The sequence below is a fragment of the Pezoporus occidentalis genome, unplaced genomic scaffold (genome assembly GCF_034315485.1).
Source record: "Pezoporus occidentalis ecotype Australia unplaced genomic scaffold, CSIRO_AGI_Poc_V1 ctg149, whole genome shotgun sequence".
NCBI classification, from domain to species: Eukaryota; Metazoa; Chordata; class Aves; order Psittaciformes; family Psittacidae; genus Pezoporus; species Pezoporus occidentalis.
Window position 1 is genome coordinate 880,255 of NW_026913305.1, and position 19,875 is coordinate 900,129.

Consider the following 19,875-nt stretch of genomic DNA (forward strand, 5'->3'; position numbering starts at 1 on the left):
TAAAAATTTCTCTGCACAAAAGAAAATGCGTGCCACCACACTGGTCATTGATGGATTTCATCAACACAAAGAGGTTCAGTAAAGGTTAATAGGAGTGTGTAATGTGGTGTAACATAAACTCCCAATTATTGAGGAGTTCTCTAATGTCAAGGTGAGGAGAAATATGCTGCTGTGACTCATCTTTCCATGCAGATCAAGCTGAAGTTAAAAAAGTTATCTGTGGCCTGTTGAGTAGGGCACTGGAAGAGTAACCAAGAGAGCTTGTTCTCTTTGTAGTTCTGAACTGTTGTGTGACATTGGGCATGTCACTGAATTTATGTATATCTCAGTATCCTCATGTACAGAATGGAGATTGTCATAGATACTCTTTTATAAAGTCTTTTGAACTCTGTGGATGAAAAATTCTATACCAGCTCTGAACTAAAATAATGTTGTTTATAAATGCTTACCAGCCATCAACAACAAAACAAAGCCAAATCTTACTATTGCTTATTTTCTTAACTTCTTTAAAGTCCCCCCACTGAATGCGTTTTAGAGTAAGGGGGACCAGAGAAGAACAACATAATGGTGGCATTCTAGTTTAAAAAAAACCCCACATACTACCACAGGGTCAATGTGATAATGGGATAATCTTGCTAAGAAGAGATTTGCCGATGAGCCTATCAGTGGAACGCACCATCTGTATTTGATATCTCTGCTATGGTACTGCCATCTGAGTACCCTTCTGCTAGGTGGAAAAGCTCATATTCCGACTCTCATGCACATGTAATTCTGGAGACTACTTTTTATTTGGCTTCAAGTTCACATTTGTTCCAGCAGCTCATACATAATTAGAGACTAACTTCTAATGAAGCATTGAGAGGCTGTGCTGTATAGTTTTAAGCCTTCTGCTGGGCATTGCTCTACAGTCTCACATGTGGAGAAGGGATGTGTGCCAATGTGGTAAAGCACTGCAAGAGCTTGAGTCACATAAGGTTTGAACTTTTGCTGGTTTAGTCCCATTAATTTGAAAATGGGTATTATTTTAAAATAATATTGTCTTACAAATTGCTGCATTGGGTTTTCCACATCAAAAGCAATTTATATTGTTAGTTTTGATTTAAAAAGCCGAGTCAGATTTCACTAATAATGGAAAGCCTTGCTCTGTGCATAGCACCTTAATTTTCAACAGAACTGTTAACAGTGTAAGGCAGCACCTGATGTGACTATATGCTTCAGTTTCCTCCACATAAATGATAGAGTTTAGATTTTATAATAACAATTAAAAAAAAACATAATAACAAACCCCTTACCAAAATAGCAGTAACCCCCCTTCCCCCCCCAAAAACCCAAACAGCAAACAACACCCCCCCCCCCCCCCCCAACCCCCCTAAACCAGAACTGGAAACCAGAAGAGTCCTTTTTAGGAGTTAGGTGTTTTTTAAACCAGCCTAAATGTAATTTGTTTTAAGTTTTGTGCAGTAGTGTTAATAACATACTCATAAAAAATCATTACACAATGAGAAGAATATAAAAAAATGAACGTGAGATTTATTTTAGCTTGCAATGAGGAATAGATTACTGAGAGAAAAAACACTTTTTTTAATGCATAAAAAAATAGTGTATATTCAACCTTCTGATCCCTACGCTCTAGAAGATCTTGACCTAAAAATCCAAGGTTACTTTGGGTATGAATGCCAACATCAGTGAAGAAATCCATGGGTTTAGGGGTTAAGAATTAGGTAAGACAGAACTCTTTTAAGACTGACATAGCTGTTGACTCTGTAACTAAAGAAGCCACATTAAGAGCTGCAAATTGTATTAGCTGTAAGCTTTATGCAGCCTTGCAGCCTCAGTTATTGATTACATTTGATTGTCAAGGCATCTCAAACACAGAATTAAAATAGTTCTAATAAGCCAATTAACTCCTGTGGCACTTCAAACCGACATTTTTGTACCAAAGGGAATCATTGTAGGAACTTACATGGCAGAGAGCGTGAAACAAGTTTAAATGGTTCAAGCAGAGCACTGCACAGCCTTTCTACTGGGCAGTAGATATTCACTGAAATAGAATTTGGTGATTTAAGCAAGAGAGCCTGTTTCTGTAATCTCATTTTATATTTGCAATGTTGAGACATGAACATCTGAAAGTGGTTTTGGTGTGGGGTGGGTTTTTTTTATTTTTATTTTTAATGGCATGGAGTAAACACTTTTTCATGGAAACAGTGGGTAAATTGAATAGATACTTGATCTTCCATTTGCATGCTTGTTTTGCTTTTCCATTATGAAATAAAAAATCCATACGCACATATGTATGTAAAACATGTATGTGAGAAAAGCTTTCAAATAGCAATGTTTGTAGAACATTGTACAACTCTGCAAGCTATAGCTATACATACACCTCAGAGGTGTGTGTCCGTTCCTAGTATGCAAGCAAACTGACAGATGACTTTTAAAGGCTTACTACACAGCTCCTGTTGAGTGAGTAAATACCTTTCTTTAATTAGGATGGTAGTGGTATTTACTGACCCTGAAAATTCCAGGGAGTGGGAAGACCTTTCATCATAAATGGCTGTAGTGGTCTGTGCATATGCAAAGCCCCCACAGACTTCTCAAGAGACTGAGACTAAGGATTCTTCTTCACACACTTGTAAGTAACTTGAAATATTTTTATATGCAGCATAAAGGCAATTACCTTGATTTTGATAAGAGCTGATAGAAGTAGATACAAATAGGAACACAAATATGTTTCTTTTGGGAGAAACAAATGAGGAGAAAAAATTCAAATTGTGGCTGACACATGGTTTCTTTCTCAACTTGTCTTGCTTCAAGAGGGCATTTCTTGTCCTACCTTGGTCACCCAGGCTGTATGGTGTGGTGTTCCGTTTGGTTTTGGTTTGGTTTGTGTCTGGTTTGATGCTGTGTGTGTGTGTTTGTTGTTGCTGTTTCAGTGCCAAATACTTGGCTTGCATTAAATGCTTCAGATTTCAGTTTTGTATAGTTTGCTTGCTCGTATGTAATTTCTAGATGATCATTTATCACACAAGAAAAAGTCCCCACACGTAAATCCATGAAAAGCGGTAGAAGTTCTGACAGTGAAGTACTGTCTGTCTTTCTCTGGTGCTTATGTGAAATGATCTGGCAAAACAGATACTGAACAAATAATGTATTTTTTTGTGTGCCTTCTCAAATGATAAATGTTCTTGTCTCTCTGGAGGATTTCTTAGTGAATGCTGTTTTTTTTTCAAGCAGAAAGAGTCAGCATTCCAAGTATTTTTATTTTTTTTTGATTATAACTCAGCAAATCAGAAGTTGCGTCTGCTCTGTCTTCTAGACAATTGGAAAGCCATTTATGAAAAAAGTCCATCTCTGACTCTACCATACACTTTTGTTATGCAAGTCAAGTATTTATAGCAAAGCTAAGGCTGTTTTCTTTTATTTAATCACAGTTGAAATGTATTACTGGGTATGTTACACATGTAGAGAATTTTTCAGTATTTTTATTGGAAGAAAATTATGGAATATTGGGGGAAAAAAAAACACAACACCCCCCCCCCCCCCCATCTTTTTTACAGTGGAGGGAAATGTCTATTTAGGGCACTGTTTAGAAGAGCCATCCAGAGTAGCAGTACTACCAAGGCAGTTTGCAGGTCTGGAATATAAAGGATATCCTGGCCTGGAATCTAGTTTTTTTTTTTCCCTCTGTCTTTGATGGCATTTAGCTTAATTACAACTGTGGTGTCACGCTGTTGTTTTCTCAAGATCACCTTAAAATAAATAATTTCATTTTAAAACTATTTCAAATTTATTTCTTTGCTGTTTTAGCTAACTTATTTAAATGAAAAACCACTTAATATGTAAAAATCTAGTAGTAGGAAAATGATGACAGCCTGCAGGTCAGACAGCCTTTGGAGTGAAAGGAAGATAATCCATTATTAATGACATCTTTTTTTTATAGTTTTATTGTGGTTTTGTTTTTTCACTACCTGCTGTGATTCAGGTTTCTTTCATTGATATAAAATTAACTGCTTCCTACATTGAATCTAAATTCCTTGTCTTATGCACATTGAGTACTAAGAGGAAGTGCATAGACATGCACAGGTTAAACTGGTGCCTCTTCCCTCTAGACACAATCACTTGAGCACAAGGATACTAAAAGCAGCTGGTGTTTTTCCAACCACGTAGTTTCTCCTGTTTTAGAATATTCCACTGATGGCTGAAAAAATAATAGAAGTATTTTTATGGCAATGAAATACTGAATGTAAAATACATATTATGTAAACCTCTTATTATGTAAACCTCTTGGTTGCCAAGGTCTTGCAGCTCAAGTAAATGCTCCTAGTTTGTTGCGAATGTTCTTAAAGGTTTCCAGCAATTGACTATGCACCATGCAAGATGTCTGTTTTTTTCAAGTAGAACCTAAATAATAATCTTCTGTTTCCTCTGATTTTATTTTTTTTATTTCTATGTTGGAACTTTGGCATTTAAATTAGGAAAAAATGAAGTTATTCACTATGCGCTAGCATACTTATAAATCATCAGTTAATAAATCTTCTAATTTATTTTGAGTTATTATTAATTTTCAATGCACTGGTGTCATGGTTTAAGGCCAGTGTTACTCAAAATTGAAAAGCATAGCTTTTTAATATGTTCTCAGGACAGCCTAGTAGACTATATAGTGTGATTCTCTGTGCCTAGAAAATTTGTTCACTTCAACTGTTCCATTAAGTTCTCAAACAAATGTGGTGAGTAATCACCTGGTCTTCTTCACTTGATGGCAAAGCTTACATCGATAAATCTCATGACCTGAAAACAGTCTCTTCAAGTAATGTGTTTTAGAATACTTTTGGTAACTCAAAAGTCGGGTTTGAGGCAAACCCTTTATATCAGAACTTGATATATTGAGTGTCATAGGTGCAGCTTAAAATAAGTTGTTCAAATTTGTACTTGATCTATTGACATGATAAATACAGTAGTTGTTCATGGCAGTGTATTCTGTTTCATTTGCTTTATATTCTCCAAAGCTTCAAATCCTGTAGGACTTTGACATCATTAACTGGGGATGTTTTCAATTAACTGTTAATTTACTATGTCTTATCACAGTTATTATTTGTTACAAAAACATTTACTTCTCTTGTTTACTATGTTCTTAAATTTTCTCCAGTAACTAAGAAAAAAATAATACTCTATTTTAGACAAATCACTGTACTATCCTAAATTAATTATTTCAGAGTGGAGAGTAGTGAATTTACTAATGGCTTAAATGGACTTGGAGAGTTGAAATCAGAACTCCTGCTAATGCCTCCAGGGAGTGTAATGTAGATGGTCTGCTTGGGATATCTTGCCTTGGTTAGGTTACTGTTAAAGTCTCAGACTGAAGCCTCATAAAGTGAAATAGTGTGGAAAAATGAAATTACTACTGAAATTGCAAAATGTAAAAAAATCAGTCTCCTCAATATTTACTGTTGATTTGTGTTTTTTAATAATCTTAATTAAATTAATAATCTAAATTAAATTTCTGCAAATGATTTTTTTACCAAATATGATTTGCTTATAAAAACATTCACACAACTTTTTGCAGAGAAGTGTAAAGTGTAAAGCAAGTCCAATGTGTCACTTTAGCTTGAAAATTAGTTTTGTCAAAAGGAATGAGTACAACAAGCACAGGTATTCAGTAGAGTCTTCTATCACCAGCCGGGACATGACTGCTCCTAATTTATTCACTGTTTTGATCATTTAAGTGTTCGTACAGGTGATTTGAGCCCCTGGCTTTGATGCCCTTAATTCTTTCTTCTCTCTCTGGAGTTATATAAGTTTTGGAGGTGATTATTATTCTACAGGCAAATTCTAATGATACCAGCTCATTTTATTGACTCAAGTATTGTGCTGTGAGATGCCTTTAGAGTCTGCTTTAGAGGTCTGGAAGACATTTTTTGGACACAGGGCTAAAGCTGGTAGAAACCAGGCATGCTTTCAATCTTCCTCGCAGTAACATGGAGGTACAGTTATGTGAATCTGTTAAGGATATCATAATGGGAAATAATTAGTTCATCAAGATCATATGTGTTTTAGATAGTGGTAAGGAACAACTAGTCTGAAAGCCATCACTTCTTAGAGCATTGTAGTAGTGGAATGACATGGGAAATAGCAATGTTCTCTGTATGAAATGCCTTTGAAATAGCAATGTTCTCTGTATGAAATGCCTTTTTTATCATATTCTTACAAGCTTCATTACAAGCACTGGTTAAACAGAAAAACATGAGAAAAAAAGGTTAATATGCAGAAAAAAAAGAGGATTAAAATCGTTTTGAATATATTTTGAATATATTTTTAGTACTTAGTCAGGGAGTTATTCATGCTGTGAAAAGAGACCATAAGGTAATGTTTGTACATATCATATAAAGGATACTTTTCTGCTTGTGTTTGGATTAAGACTCATGTTTATGGTTTATTTAGGGTTTTCTTTGCATGGAAAGTTAGGAGTGTCTAGATAAGCTTGTAGTATAAGTATTCATAGTGTAAGAATTTATAAAGCTCATGAACTAGACATCCACACAAAGCTCAACTGAAGAGGATACTAGGGTGCTAAGGCACAGTGGATTGCCAAGGATATCGCTGTTTTTAATTTGTTGTTTTTTTTTTTTTATGGAATATGAGGATTTTTTACTTCTTTTTTTTTTTCTCCTGTTTTTCAGTTGTGGGGAGGGGAAATTTAAACATTGTGAAGGGGAATTATTGTTTTCCTACAGTGCACAAGATAAATATTTCTATTACATTTTCTTAATGGAATTCTGATTCTAACCCAGTTCTATCCCTGTGACAGTGTCTTGGCACAAAGCTGCCTTCTGTCACAGAAATAAACATCAAATAAATTAAGAATGTCAGCAAAAGTGTAATATGAAACTAATAATTAGTTGTCAAAATTTCAGCTAGTTCACTGTGAATAACTTTTCCCTAACTTTGTTTTGTTTTTCTTCTTTTCCAGAAATACAAAGAATATGAGAAGGATGTTGCAATAGAAGAAATTGATGGTCTTCAGCTTGTGAAAAAGTTAGCAAAGAATATGGAAGAAATGTTTCATAAAAAGTCTGAAGCTGTCCGGGTAAGCAGCAGATCAATTTGGTATTTCATTCTATGATGTAAAACTAGGTATTATAAAAACTCAGGCTCTGCTCTGAAAGCTGTACTACCAATTGAAGGTGTTGAATTGGAAATGCTAAAGCATTCAGAAATATTTTAGGATCAGTGTTCAAGAGAATAGGTATAAAGTATTTATACCATCAATAGATAAATGCAAGAGTATAACTAGGCTTGGACTACTGGTTTCCCATATGAGTTTGTAAGCTATCATTTATGTTCAGTAAAACATAACTACATCTAATTTTGCATTAAAATGTTAAATTTCAAAATATCAAACCAAAGCAGACTTAATTTCACTGCTCACTATTATGAAAATACTATTGCAAGGAATCTTCAGAGTTCAATAACTGCCCTGTAGTTCAAATCTAGAAATATAGACCTCACTTGCAGGTACCTCAAATAGGACTAAATCAAAAAATCCTCTAATTCTGGTAAGTACTACATCGTTCTTAAGGGCAACTATTAATCATTAAGTAAGTACATCTGTAGCTTTTGCTTGGGTGTTTTTCTGGTTCTCCATTCTGATCCGTCTTTTGTGGTAGCTTCGGTGTGCTATTAGGTTAGACTTACCAATTAAAAAAAAAGAAAAAAAGAAGAAAAAATTTGTTCTATGTTTCATTATATTGAACAGGAGTTCATTGTAATACACATGTCCTAAAGAATAACAGCTTTTCCTGTTATAGTTTGTATCGTTCTTGCCAGAAATTTAGGTGACTGTCCTGTTGCATCTCCTGTAGCAATGAGCTAACAGGACATTATGGTGTTACCATTTACCATCAGCCATCTCTTTTTCAGACAGGTCTGCCTGCTTAGTTGAGTTGAAGGTCTTTGTCTCTCAACTATTGAGATGAAGGCATCACCTGAAGACAGAGATTCCATTTGTGTAACTGTAGATATAATTTTGCCTTCAGTCTTTTATTATTTGTTATGGTGCAAAAGAGAGGAAGGAATTTGGCTGCATTTTAGAGGTTGAATTTTCAGTGCTGGCAGTGAAGTAAAACATATTTCAGCTTGTAAACTGAGCACACTTGGCAAGAAAAGACAATAAACATGGAACCCCGCAATGCTATTTTTACAGTCTGTTTTTCAGAGAAAAACTGCACTATAAGATGTGTGTCACAGCTTCCAGAAGCCTGCAAAATATTGACTTGGGGGCAAGGGTGGTGTTTTCCTTGTTCCTTAGCAGAGTAAAATGCTGCCCTGAGATCAGAACAATGTGGAAAAAAACGTTCTCAGAGCAGCACTCACCAGCAAGTTGCGTATTTGCTGTCAGAGGAGCTGTGTTCCATCAGTGTGAATTGGTGTTGGGAAAGAGCAGTTTGTCTCTCAATTAGAACTTTGTAACAAATGTGTTTGGTTTTTTTTTTAATGTTTGTGTTTAGAGCTGGTTTGGCCTCTTCATGCAGATAGTATTTTTGTCTAAGAAGGAAAAATATATAGGCCACTATGCTCTGAGTAAAAGTAAACCTAACTTCTGTGAAGTTAGACAGTGAGTGGAAGGGTTTTAGTGCCAGGAAATGTGACAAATCCAGAGTCTTCTTTGGAAGGTTTCCATCTTTGGAAAGGAAACTAGAAGCTTGGTTTGGGCAAGAATCACTTCCTTTAAAACATGGTCTGTTTGGAGTACCTTCCGATAAAGTTATTCTTCTTTTCATAATTACATAACGTGGTCCATCTGGGTTGTTGGAGATGTAGTGAACGGCCTTTTCTGTTCTGGTAGTAAGTAGTGCTTAGCATTTCATGTCCTGATAGGTACAAAATCCTTTGGTACAGTGTAGGTTGTGCATGGATCCCATCTTTGGTGTTTCATAGATAATTTTCTCCTTATGTCTGGGGAGGTGAGATAGGAATTCAAGTTCCTATGGACCTATGACCTCAGCTCCGTGCTGAGACAAAGTAATAATCTATCACCTTGGCTCCAAAATAAAAATTTTGACACAAGCTTTTGATGGAAACTTGTATGAAGAGCACTGAAATCTAGAATTCAGAGCAGCATTTTATATATTCTGGCAGAAACTTTGGGGTAAGTACTAAATGAAGAGTACCTTGTAAAATGTCTCTCAGCTCTAGAAATAACGGGGTAACCATTGTGAGGGTGCAAATCCAGGTGCTCAGAAAATGTTCTAACGTTACCCATTGAGTTAGCTTCAAGCAGACATAAAAATCCATGGTTTAATTTAAAGTACTTTTTAGATAAAACATTTTAATCAACATACTTCAGGTTCTAGCAGATACAGCAATCTGTGGCAATTATTCAGAAAGATGCAGTGTATAAAATATTTAATTTGCATGAAAGGCCAAGAAGAAAGACCTGGAAATTTAGAAATGGGATGGTTTGAAAAGACATTCATTTTTTTTTTGTTTTGCTTTCTGCTTTCAAACACATTAACTTGTTCGAAGCTACTAATCACATTTGAACTCTCTTCTCCCTCCTCCCCCTTTATATTCTGGTTGAATTTTTATCTTTCTGTCTCATCGCTTTTCACAGTGATTAGTTGGTTCAGTGTGATTTTTATCATATTCATCCACTGTTTGAATTACCCTTCACTATGCAATTATCCTATCACAGACTGTCCTATTTTTGTGCTGTCAGATACATAAAATAAATGGAAAACTGAAAGTGCTAAACCAATTATATAACCTTTTGTCATCTACTTACGGATGGAAACCCTTGCAAGCAACTTTTTCTGCCCTCCAGTGCTCACTATTTACCTTAAATTTATGTCAGTTCAGGGTTTTTTGGTTAACTCTTTCCTTCCTAATACTGCCATACTCGATCAATTTTCAGAGGCAACGGTTTCATTTTGAAATATTTGTGACATTAAGTTAAAACCACTGATGTCACTAATGCTTTGTTTCTAGCTGAGACAAATATAGATGTATGTATTTAAGACAATAACAATCAAATTGGGAAATATCTCGCTGCCTATGAGGTGGCATAAGTGGGAATCTTTCCTGAGTTGTTCAGCAGTGAGTGTAATTTTACAGCCAAACCCAAATAATTCCTTTGAGAGTCTCACATAGTTCACTGTTACTTGTGGTATTGCTTCACTTGCTTGTCTTGGACTTTCAGTGGTTTCACTCATAGGAATGTGCTTGATCAGTCTAAATTTAAAGTTATTTGTTATTTTTGTTTTATTTTTTTTTTTTTAAGTTTTAAAAGGCTTAGTGATTCGACTTATTTGAAACTGAAGAGGAATGGAGCATGATGCCATAATGCTCAGTAAAAAAAATGACTGCTGCAACAAACTTAATAGTGGAAAAAAAAGGAATCAAAACTTAATTTGGTGCTCTTACTTTTCCAAATTAATGGTGTAGTAGGAAAAAAATCAAAAGAAGACTGAGGGAAGTGAAAAAGAAAGCAAAAGGAAAATAAATTACTGGGGAATATTCAAAAGGCGATTATTAAAACTTTAGTTATGCGCTTGAATTTCTACTTTTATTAGTGTTTCTTTGCAAGTAAAGAGAATCCTTTAAAAACAATTGTTGATTTACTTGTAAGATGGCAAATTGAGTGTTAAGGATTATTTTTCATTAAGGCAACTACCCTTGCTGCAGTGGAAAATGCAAATAAGAGATTTCTTTTTATTAACTTTTCCTGCTGTAGTTGCCTGGTGTTCATTGTGAAGCTGATTCTCATTATAACTGTACTGTGAAAAGTAATTGCTGTTGTACAGTAATTCAATTTCAGTGCATTCAAGCATCAGTAAGCCAGTGGGGTTTATCTAGGGAAACCATGGACTTTAAAGCTTTTTATCATGAAATTCCACATGCAGACAAACATTCTTCCAAGGAGTAGAATATCAGCATTTGCATTTAACGAACATTTGCAATGAAGAAAAATGGATAATTTTTTTTTCCACCAATGATTTTTTTACACCAGTCTTTCCACTGTTTTCAGATACCATTAAAGAGATACTGTTTATGCACGGTTGAATTGTAATGTATGCGTTTGCAATGTTTGTGCTTATTCATATGCGTATCTGGTTAGTACATTTCAGTATGTGGATGTATATTTGTGTGGGTGCATATCTTTACACACACGTATTTTGAGGCTTATGTATAATATCAACAGATACAGCTTACTGTTGACTTTTTGCATATATATGTTCATATACATGTAAGCAAATTATTAAACTACATGTACTGCATCCACATATTTCCAAGCAATGCTGGTAAATTGCTGTCCTTATCAATAAATTAATTTTTATTAGCAATGTAGAGATATGTTGAGGAATGCAAAATGAACTTGGTTGGATGAACATGGAGATCGTGGCAAGTAATCCAAAGCAAAGAGGGCAAGGTCCTGGAGTTTCTTTCTCTATAGAAGTATTTTGCAGTGTTCTGAATAGACCTTTTTATGAAAGCTTAGTAAACAATTTATGCTGACTATTGTAGTCAATGAGTGTAGCTTTTATTTACAAACCACCCACACATAATTTACTGTTTTCTTGAGTGTATTTGGAATTTAACTGGTTTTTGGTGTGTAACTTAATTGTAAATTTTTTTCCCACTTGATCTTATGCACTGGTGCAGAAGGTAAGTTTGTTTTCTGATTGGTTAAGTGTGGCATTTAGAACGGGACTTTGAAACCAGATGCTTGTCTGATTTACCCACTGTTAAATACCTTTCCATTCCAGAAGTTATTTCAGTCATTCACTTTAGGATTGCTGCTTCTACTTGATGTCAATGAACTCATTATAAGACTCTAATGACAGAACTGATAAAACTCAGATTTTGGAAAGATATCTTTATATCACATGTTCTGGTTGATAAGGAAGATTATACATAATCTTTTGAGGCCTTCTTTTGTTCTTAGGGTGGGTAATTTTTGTCATGCTCTTCAGTTGAGATTATTGACTGTTTTCTTTCCCCACTGTTTATTTAAACCTATTGTCACTTTTGTCAGTGGTTAAGTCCCTGCCAGTATCACCAGAATCAGGGATGAGAGTCTATATCCTCCCTGAGGAAAAGCAGAGAAAACCCAGTCATAAGAAAGGACTGGAGAACACAGTGCAGTGAAAGGGCACTATGGGTGGTATAAAAGGGACTTGAATAAATTATTGAAGGTTTATTTAATGGATGAGGGCTAGAGATAAAAAAACTATTGTGATGTTATATGGAAAATGGGAACCTGATGTTGGATTAAAACCAAAACAGTCAATAAACTAAAAAAATGTGCCTTTCTTTTCAGTAGTCTTGGATCTATGTTCTTGATACCATTGAGCTGTTTTTTGGTTTTGTGTGTTGAATATCTGTGACAAAAGCAGATATAGTTCTGAATATGGGGGAGTATATCTATTGAATTAGATATAATCAGATTTTTACTCAGTTAAATTTAAAGGAAGTCTGGCTTGAATTAATACCTTGCATACATGTACATTTTGCAAATAGATTGAAGGAGCATTTAACTCTAAGGTATGAATCTGCAGCGTTATCCAAGTAGGTTATTGAGACAGTCATGGGTAACATATTGCTTATGTCTAAACATTCATAGGACCTGCGGAGCTTTGGATCTTTTGTGCACTTTACAGCTCAGAAAACTTCTCAGCAGTATAATGTAATAAAAATAATTATTTTTATATCAAAGATATAAATATATCAAATGTAATATACTACAAGACGTTGCCAGTGTCTGATGTCCATTGTGTATTGTTTCTTACAGCCAGGTGTCACTGATGCAGACATCATTATGCATAAAATGTTTGATATTCCTTCTACTATGGGATTTTAAAATAGCAGCCATATGTATAATTTTTTTTTGCATTTTATTTCTCAATATATAGTCTCTGAATTAAGAACTGCTGGAAAGTAATCTCTAGTATACACTCCTGCATGCATGAGAATTTTTAAAACCTGTTACTTCAGGGAAGCTGAGGTTGTCCCGATGATGTCATTATACCAGTTAGGATCATTTACTGGGGACAGAATATTTTTGCATGATGGGGTTTAGTATTTAGATTGTATTTTTTTGACTTGGAAGCTGCAAAACAGTGGCTTTCCACAGTGACTAAAGAAAAAATGAGCTGACTGTGAGGAATATTCCAGGTGGTTTTCGATGATTTTTTGGAGACTACTTTAAATGTACACTGTCTTCAATAGCCATTGTGTGTTTTTATTACACTGTATTTATATTCTGATTTTCTATCACTTTGATCAAGGCTAGATTGGGAATGGCATTGTTGAGAAGCAAATAATCATTCATATTTTATATTCATATAATAGAAGGTAGAAAGTTCTTAAATATCAAAACATTACTTTGCCAAGCTCACCATTTATAAATGTAGAATAAGAATTTTTTTGCTATCCACTCTGTTCCCTCATTGAGCTATTTTGTATCTGCAGAATTAGAAGGAAGACGAATGGCTATCAGCATGCACTTTTTAAAACTGAGCTGTTCAATGGCTGCTATTCTGATCTCTTTTTTTTATATATACATATATTTTTAAATATAGTAGGATGGGTGTTTTTTTTAGCAAATGGAAATAAGGCAACTCCCCACCCCCCTTTATAGTTATAAGATTACTGGAGGAAAAATTATAAATGCTTGTGAGTAGAAAGAAATTGTGGTGAATCAACCCCCAATGTCACTATAAATAGTTAAAAATAGTTTTCAATTGCAGAATAAAGACATAATGAATAATGGAGAGATAGCTACATTTGTATTAATTACTGCCAACAAACTAAAGGTTTTGAGCAGTATTTTTTGTATTCGCATTTAGTATTTTAACTGTAATTGTTGCTAGTTACTTCTGCTATAATTTAAATTTTATTCATAGTTCTACTGGTATCCTTTGTATGTAAGTGACGTATTCTGAAAACAGTAAGAGCTTTATTTACTTTTTGGCAAAATCAGACTACAGGAGGAAAATGAAAAGATGGTTAGCATTCCACTGACGGCCAAAGGAGTATTTGGTAGCCTAACACATAACCCTTATAGTCACAGTTTGAAGAGTATTTAGAGGCAAAGCAAATGTTTATTGCCACTGGATTTAAGGACTGCTTTTGTGTAGAAGTTAGAATCTTAAGCAAATGAAGCATTAGCAAACCTACTCTGTTTGATAGTATCAGCTAGATCACATAATGCCGCTTTGTTTTTCAGTTGAGTTTCACATTATATTTGTATGTATATTTGTAAAGGGATGTTGCTATGTATTCTGGAGGTGAGGGTGGGGGGTGGAGAGTTTCCTTTTATTGGAGCACAGGTGGGCTTCTCTTAACCTTCATTACCATCACAGAGTTGCAATATGAGTGCTGAGATTGTCCTCAGGCACGATGGTGGTGAGCAAAAGAAATGAAGGGATGAACTACAATCAGTTTATCTCATAACTGAACCATTTATGTAATGGAATTAGATAGGCTTAATGGAAGTTAGGGATTTGTCTGTAGACTTCTCTGAATTGTAGCAGAGAGACAAAAAGCAGTGATTAAACCTTCATCTGACTCTCAAGTGTCCTAAAATCCAGGTTAGTTGGGTCTAGAGAAGCTATTCTTTAAACAGGTAGTGATGTGGTGGAAGAGGCAAAACCTGAAAAATTCAATTGCTTTTTCACATACATACTAAGTTTCTCAACATTTCGCTTCCACAGGAAGAAAAGAAAACCAGCTAACTATGATATCATTCTTCTGCTGCTTAATAATTTATTTCTTAAAAGTTCAGGAATTCTTTCATTGCAGTGACTTTAGATCAAAAGAACTTTGTAAATCACCCCCCCCCCCTTCTTTTTTTCTCTGCTCACAATGGATTTTCTCTTTTTTGATCTCTGAGGACTGCTATGTATTAAAGAAAAGATATGACCTTGCAAGCTACCTTTTTCCAGCAGTAGATCATGTTGATGATATTTAGGAGATTCAGGGATATGTATTTGTTAAGATTTCCAGGGAGTTACGTAAATTACATGGTCCATGCAATATCTAGCAACTACTGTTTCCTAAATGCACATTTCTATGGCTGTTTAAATTTGGAGCTTTTATTGTCTTGGTACAGCTTGAAATCAATATTTAAAAAAATACGAAGCAACTTGAGCTATGCTTTGAACTTTTGCCTGTATTTTAAACTCTGGCCTTTTTATATGTGGTAAAAAAAAAAAATTCCGCATACAGCCTAGCCAGTCTTGGAAAATTTAGTGAATTTAGAAAAAAAGAAAAAAATACCCTTAAAGTGAGGAAAATAAATACTTGTAGAGAAAACGTAAAAGGATTTGCCGCTGAAGACAATTATGATGGATTCATCTTCACTTCTGAGAAAAGAAATTAAAAGTATTCAGAGATAACGCACTTATCTGAAAATACAGGCACAGAGAAAAATCAAACCCCAGCCACTTCACACACTAATTCTTATATTAGACGTCGTTGCAAAACAACGTAACGTTCAGTCTTTGCCATCAGAATAAAATAGCTTTCCACACAGCAGGAAAAAAAAGCCAGTAAAGAAGGTTTGGAAGAATGAAGTAGGATAAATTAGCCTCATGTAGACTTCTTTCTTATTGCTTTCTCAGAGTATTAGCATATTTTAATGTTTTGCATAACCATTAATTATTTTAAGAAATACAGTCATATCGTTCAACTTGATGTTCAGTTCATGATTTAAACGAGTCACTTCAAATAGCAATGTATTATAATTAAAACTGAATTCCACTTGCACAACTGTCACCTATTCAACTTACAATTATAAATCTTATTTCATATTATAAATATGTATCACTAAATCTGGTTTTGGAATGATAAAGATGATTCTCAAATTTTATAAATACTGGTACTTTTATGTCAATGAAAAAAGTGAAAATGTTCAGTCAGTTCACTTTCAGAGTGCTTACTGATGTGTTATTAATTTACTATAAATATTCTCTTGAGAAGATGTACTATAGGTTGTTTGCTGTTTGTGTAACATTAGCTTGTTTTCTGAATTCAATTTAATGCTTAGATAATGAGAAATGGTATTCTCTTAAAGAGAATGCTCTGTTTGGCATAACCTGCATTAGATACAGAGTGGGTTTTCAAGCTGCTGCCTCTCTTTCTTGTTACATGAATGATGCTAGACTCCATTGGTTGGACTGTGGAACACAAGAGAATGCTTGGAGCAGGAGTAAGGAGGAGCCCATTAACAGCTTTCTTGGAGGGATTTAATGAAAGGTCATTTATCAATATTTTGAGTAGAAGAGAGACTGTCATCTTTGGGTGATTCTTCATTGTGAAATGCTCAGAAGCATTTCAATGAAAAGAGCTGTAAAAAGAATTCATTAGGTTTGGATTTTTTTTTTTTTGTTTTGTATTGTTGTGGGGTTTTTTTGGTGTGTTTTGTTTTTTTTTTTTTGTTTTTGTTTTTTTTTTTTTTTTTAGTTTGTTAGTTTGTTTTTTCCAGAGAATTCACTCTTCACTCTGCTCTTTATTTGTGATAGAGATTCTGGCAGTTATTGTGTTAGGCCAGGTATGTTAGAGTAGCCTAAACTGCCACTGGAGCACCCTTGTGAGAGAAGAACCTCATACACAGACAACAGAGGGCCAATACCCCATTTATCCTTTTCACTTTTACCATTCTTGAGTTTGACTTCAGTGTAATTAGGTAGGAAGATGCCTGCTTAACCTAAAATACTTCCAGTTTAATTAATTTTTTAGATTGTTTCCAACAGCTGATCACGTATTCCAAATGTGGAACAGCACTGGTCAGCACAGTTTTGTTCTCTATCCTTTTAGATTTTTAACACTTTAGTGGTTCAAAAGTTATTCTGCCTCATCTAATTTTCTCTGGACACTATAGTTACTTATAACTTCATATCTGAATAGAATTACAATTTATAGATTTATATAGGAAACCATTCATGCTCCTTCCCCTACTTGAACAGTTTAAGACTGGAAAACCAAGTAGACTCTAGTAGCATGCACAGGCTCTCTGATGGTTCTGTGCAGCTTCCAATAAGGGAGGGAGTAAAGAAATTTTCTGCAAAAGCATTGAATTTTAGGTGGTCATAAATTCTGCATGAGTAAATCAGGAGTTCAGGATTATTATGGCTGGCCTAGTGCTATGTGAAACACTTTCGGGAGACAAAAGCAGAATGGAAGTGAGGCGAGATACTGCAGTTTACTGGAGAAGCAGGGTTTTTTTGAGAGTGAGTGAACTGAAGCATTAAACTTTCTTGTTTTGGAGTGTGTTTTAATAGCTGTATGAAGGGCAGCTATAATGAAGATCAGACTTGAAGCTCAAACTAGAACATCAGGTGTTTAAAACTAGTCTTTCTTTTGATGAATACCAAGAAAAAGTTTCAAGCTTTGTTTGTTACTTTTTGGTGTCTGAATTGCCCTAGCTTGTGCTTCGATGTTCTTGGAAATTGTCATTGACTCTTCAAAAAGGTGTGTCTGATCAGCTTCCAGAGGTCCTGGCTTCTCTTTCCTTTCTCCATTGCTTTTCCTTTCCCTCCATTGCTCTGTGGCAAATGTTTGTGTGGCTGTGGTGAAATAGTCTGAGAATTATAAGAGAATTACCCAGCCCAGAATCCCAACACAAAACCCCAAGAGGCTTGCTTTTTTTCTCCCTTGTTCATTGCGTGAGACGCTGGTTTTTGTTATTGGTTTTTTTTTGCTGGCCTTTGCATCTTTTTTCTTTCTTTTTATTGGGGTGGCAGTGATGGCTTAAACCACCTTCCTATTTGAGTGTTTTTTTAGTTCTGTGGTGACTGTGCAGGTGTTCAGGGCAATTGTCTAATCACTTGTGTACACGAGATACTTCACGTCTGATATTAGGTATGTTACTGTGTTAAACTTTTTTGCTCTTGCATCCCATACTAGCAGGTGAGCATCTTTTCCTCCAAATCATTTGTAGATAATTAGTTTCTTATGGATGATAGCTGCAGAAAGCTGAGTTTTTTAGATCAGACTAAATACCTTAATAAAAAATGTTTCAAATTAGTTACCTGAATCTCTAGTGCTTCAGAAAAAATGCAATGGGACTTGAACTTCATTTTCTGAGGGAATAAGGCAAACTGGTTCACACATGGCACTGATCTGTTGTTAGGTCTGAGGCTTTTGCAAGGCAGAAGGACAATATCCCAGGAATGACATAAAGCTGATGAAGCCTGAATCTCATAGTGCTCAAATTCTGATGGTACTTCAGTTGTTGACACTGGAGATCAACCAACCTTAGGGATGATAGGAGAGGTGGAAAGAATCCTACTGAAACCAGCCTTGTTGTTGATCAATTTTACTGATTTATTAAAATGTGCTTAAAAAGATGTTAATGGATTTCAAATTACTTTCAAAGACAGGCTTTGAATGTGAGGTTACATGAAAATGTCCAGGCAAATCTTTCCATGTAAACAGACAAAAGGATCTTAAAATATTTATGTTATTAGAATTAGGATTTGTGGAAGGAGCAGCTGAGGACCCCAGCTCTGTAAAGTAGTACTGCAGGGCACTTGTGAAAGAGCAGGTACAGAGCATGACACCTGTGCTCAAGATGTATAATCTCAAAATGGAAAAACAACAATTAAAAATCTGTGTTGGGGTGGGGAGCAGAAGTGTCATTTTTGGTTTTGTGATATTTAAGTTTGGAAGGGTATTGTGTAACTCATCTTCCTTCTGAAATGCCATTTGCTGTATGTGGTGCTGTAGAAATAGTAAAAACAACTGTGTAGTCATTTATTTCAAGTAGCATCTTGATTTCAATACGATGTAATTATGCCACATTAACTTTGGTGTAGGTTTTAAAATTAGACACACTGAAGGGAACAAACAATAAATTACAGAAAACACTTTATAAGTTATTTTACTATCCACATAAATAGATACAGCTATGTATTCTTAGATCAAATACATTTCTCTGTCCTTTAAGGTAGCACAGCATATCTTGGATGATTACTTCTGGGAGTGCTGACCAAGTACTCTAGGAGGACAAAATGATTTGTGTAAATCATAACAAAAAGGTGCTTCATGGAAGAAATAAACAGTTCCAAACTAGTACTATAAAATGAAGTTTTAATGATGAATCTGTTCTTTATTATATAGGTTAAATTACAGAAGTCATTGTGGAACAAAGCACTCCAGAAATAGTACATTACAAGAAAATCTTGTGCCCTTTATTTCTGAAGGGCCATTTTAGTGCAATAAAAAAATGCAACCTGAACATTATATGCAAGAAAAAAAGAAATAACTGCTCTGTACCTTTGAATGTCTATTTTAAAAACAAGCTGGAATTGGTGAAGCAAGCTATGCTGCAGAAAAATGCACTTAGAGATTTCTCCTATCTGTACATCACCCTTCCCAGATTTATCCTAGTATGGGCTATACACTACAACCTCCCAAAAAGGATTACAGGACAACCTTTTACACATACCAGAAAAAATTGTGGGATATCTGAGGTTAATTCTTATGTGTAAGGATAGGACAGTATTTAACTTAAACTGGTGAATCTTTATCACCAGATAAAGGTAGGGAACATGTCAAGGGAGAACACTGGTAAATACATTTATTTGCTAGTTTATGCCTTTTGTTTCATTGGTGGGGTTTTTGGGTTTGGTACCTCTTGGAGCTAGCACATTGAGGTTTGTCGTGCTTAATGTGCTCAAGAGACTAGAATAAAATCTGTAATTAAAAAAATTTGGTTTACATTGTAATTTTTCATCATATTTTTATCACTCATTTCCCATATCCTGTGGTGAGATGGTAATTTAACACTTTGTAAATGTGCCAGTAAATTAGTAATTCGAGTCATTAATTTTGCATTTATCTTAATTGTGTTACATTTAGGGATATTTATGGAGCTGT

General features: G+C 34.9%; 1 protein-coding gene across 4 annotated transcripts in view; it reads left to right on the forward strand.

Moving 5' to 3' along the window:
* CACNA2D3 (calcium voltage-gated channel auxiliary subunit alpha2delta 3) overlaps positions 1-19,875 on the forward strand; it is a 451,679-nt gene that overhangs the window by 92,376 nt on the left and 339,428 nt on the right. For all 4 annotated transcript variants that reach the window (XR_009963200.1, XM_062610709.1, XM_062610710.1 and 1 more), the window contains exon 3: positions 6,965-7,081. Coding sequence is in view for 3 of the 4 variants with exons in the window: in XM_062610709.1 (XP_062466693.1) it covers positions 6,965-7,081 (117 nt within the window). In the remaining variant the exon portion in view is untranslated. The remainder of the gene's footprint in view (positions 1-6,964; positions 7,082-19,875) is intronic.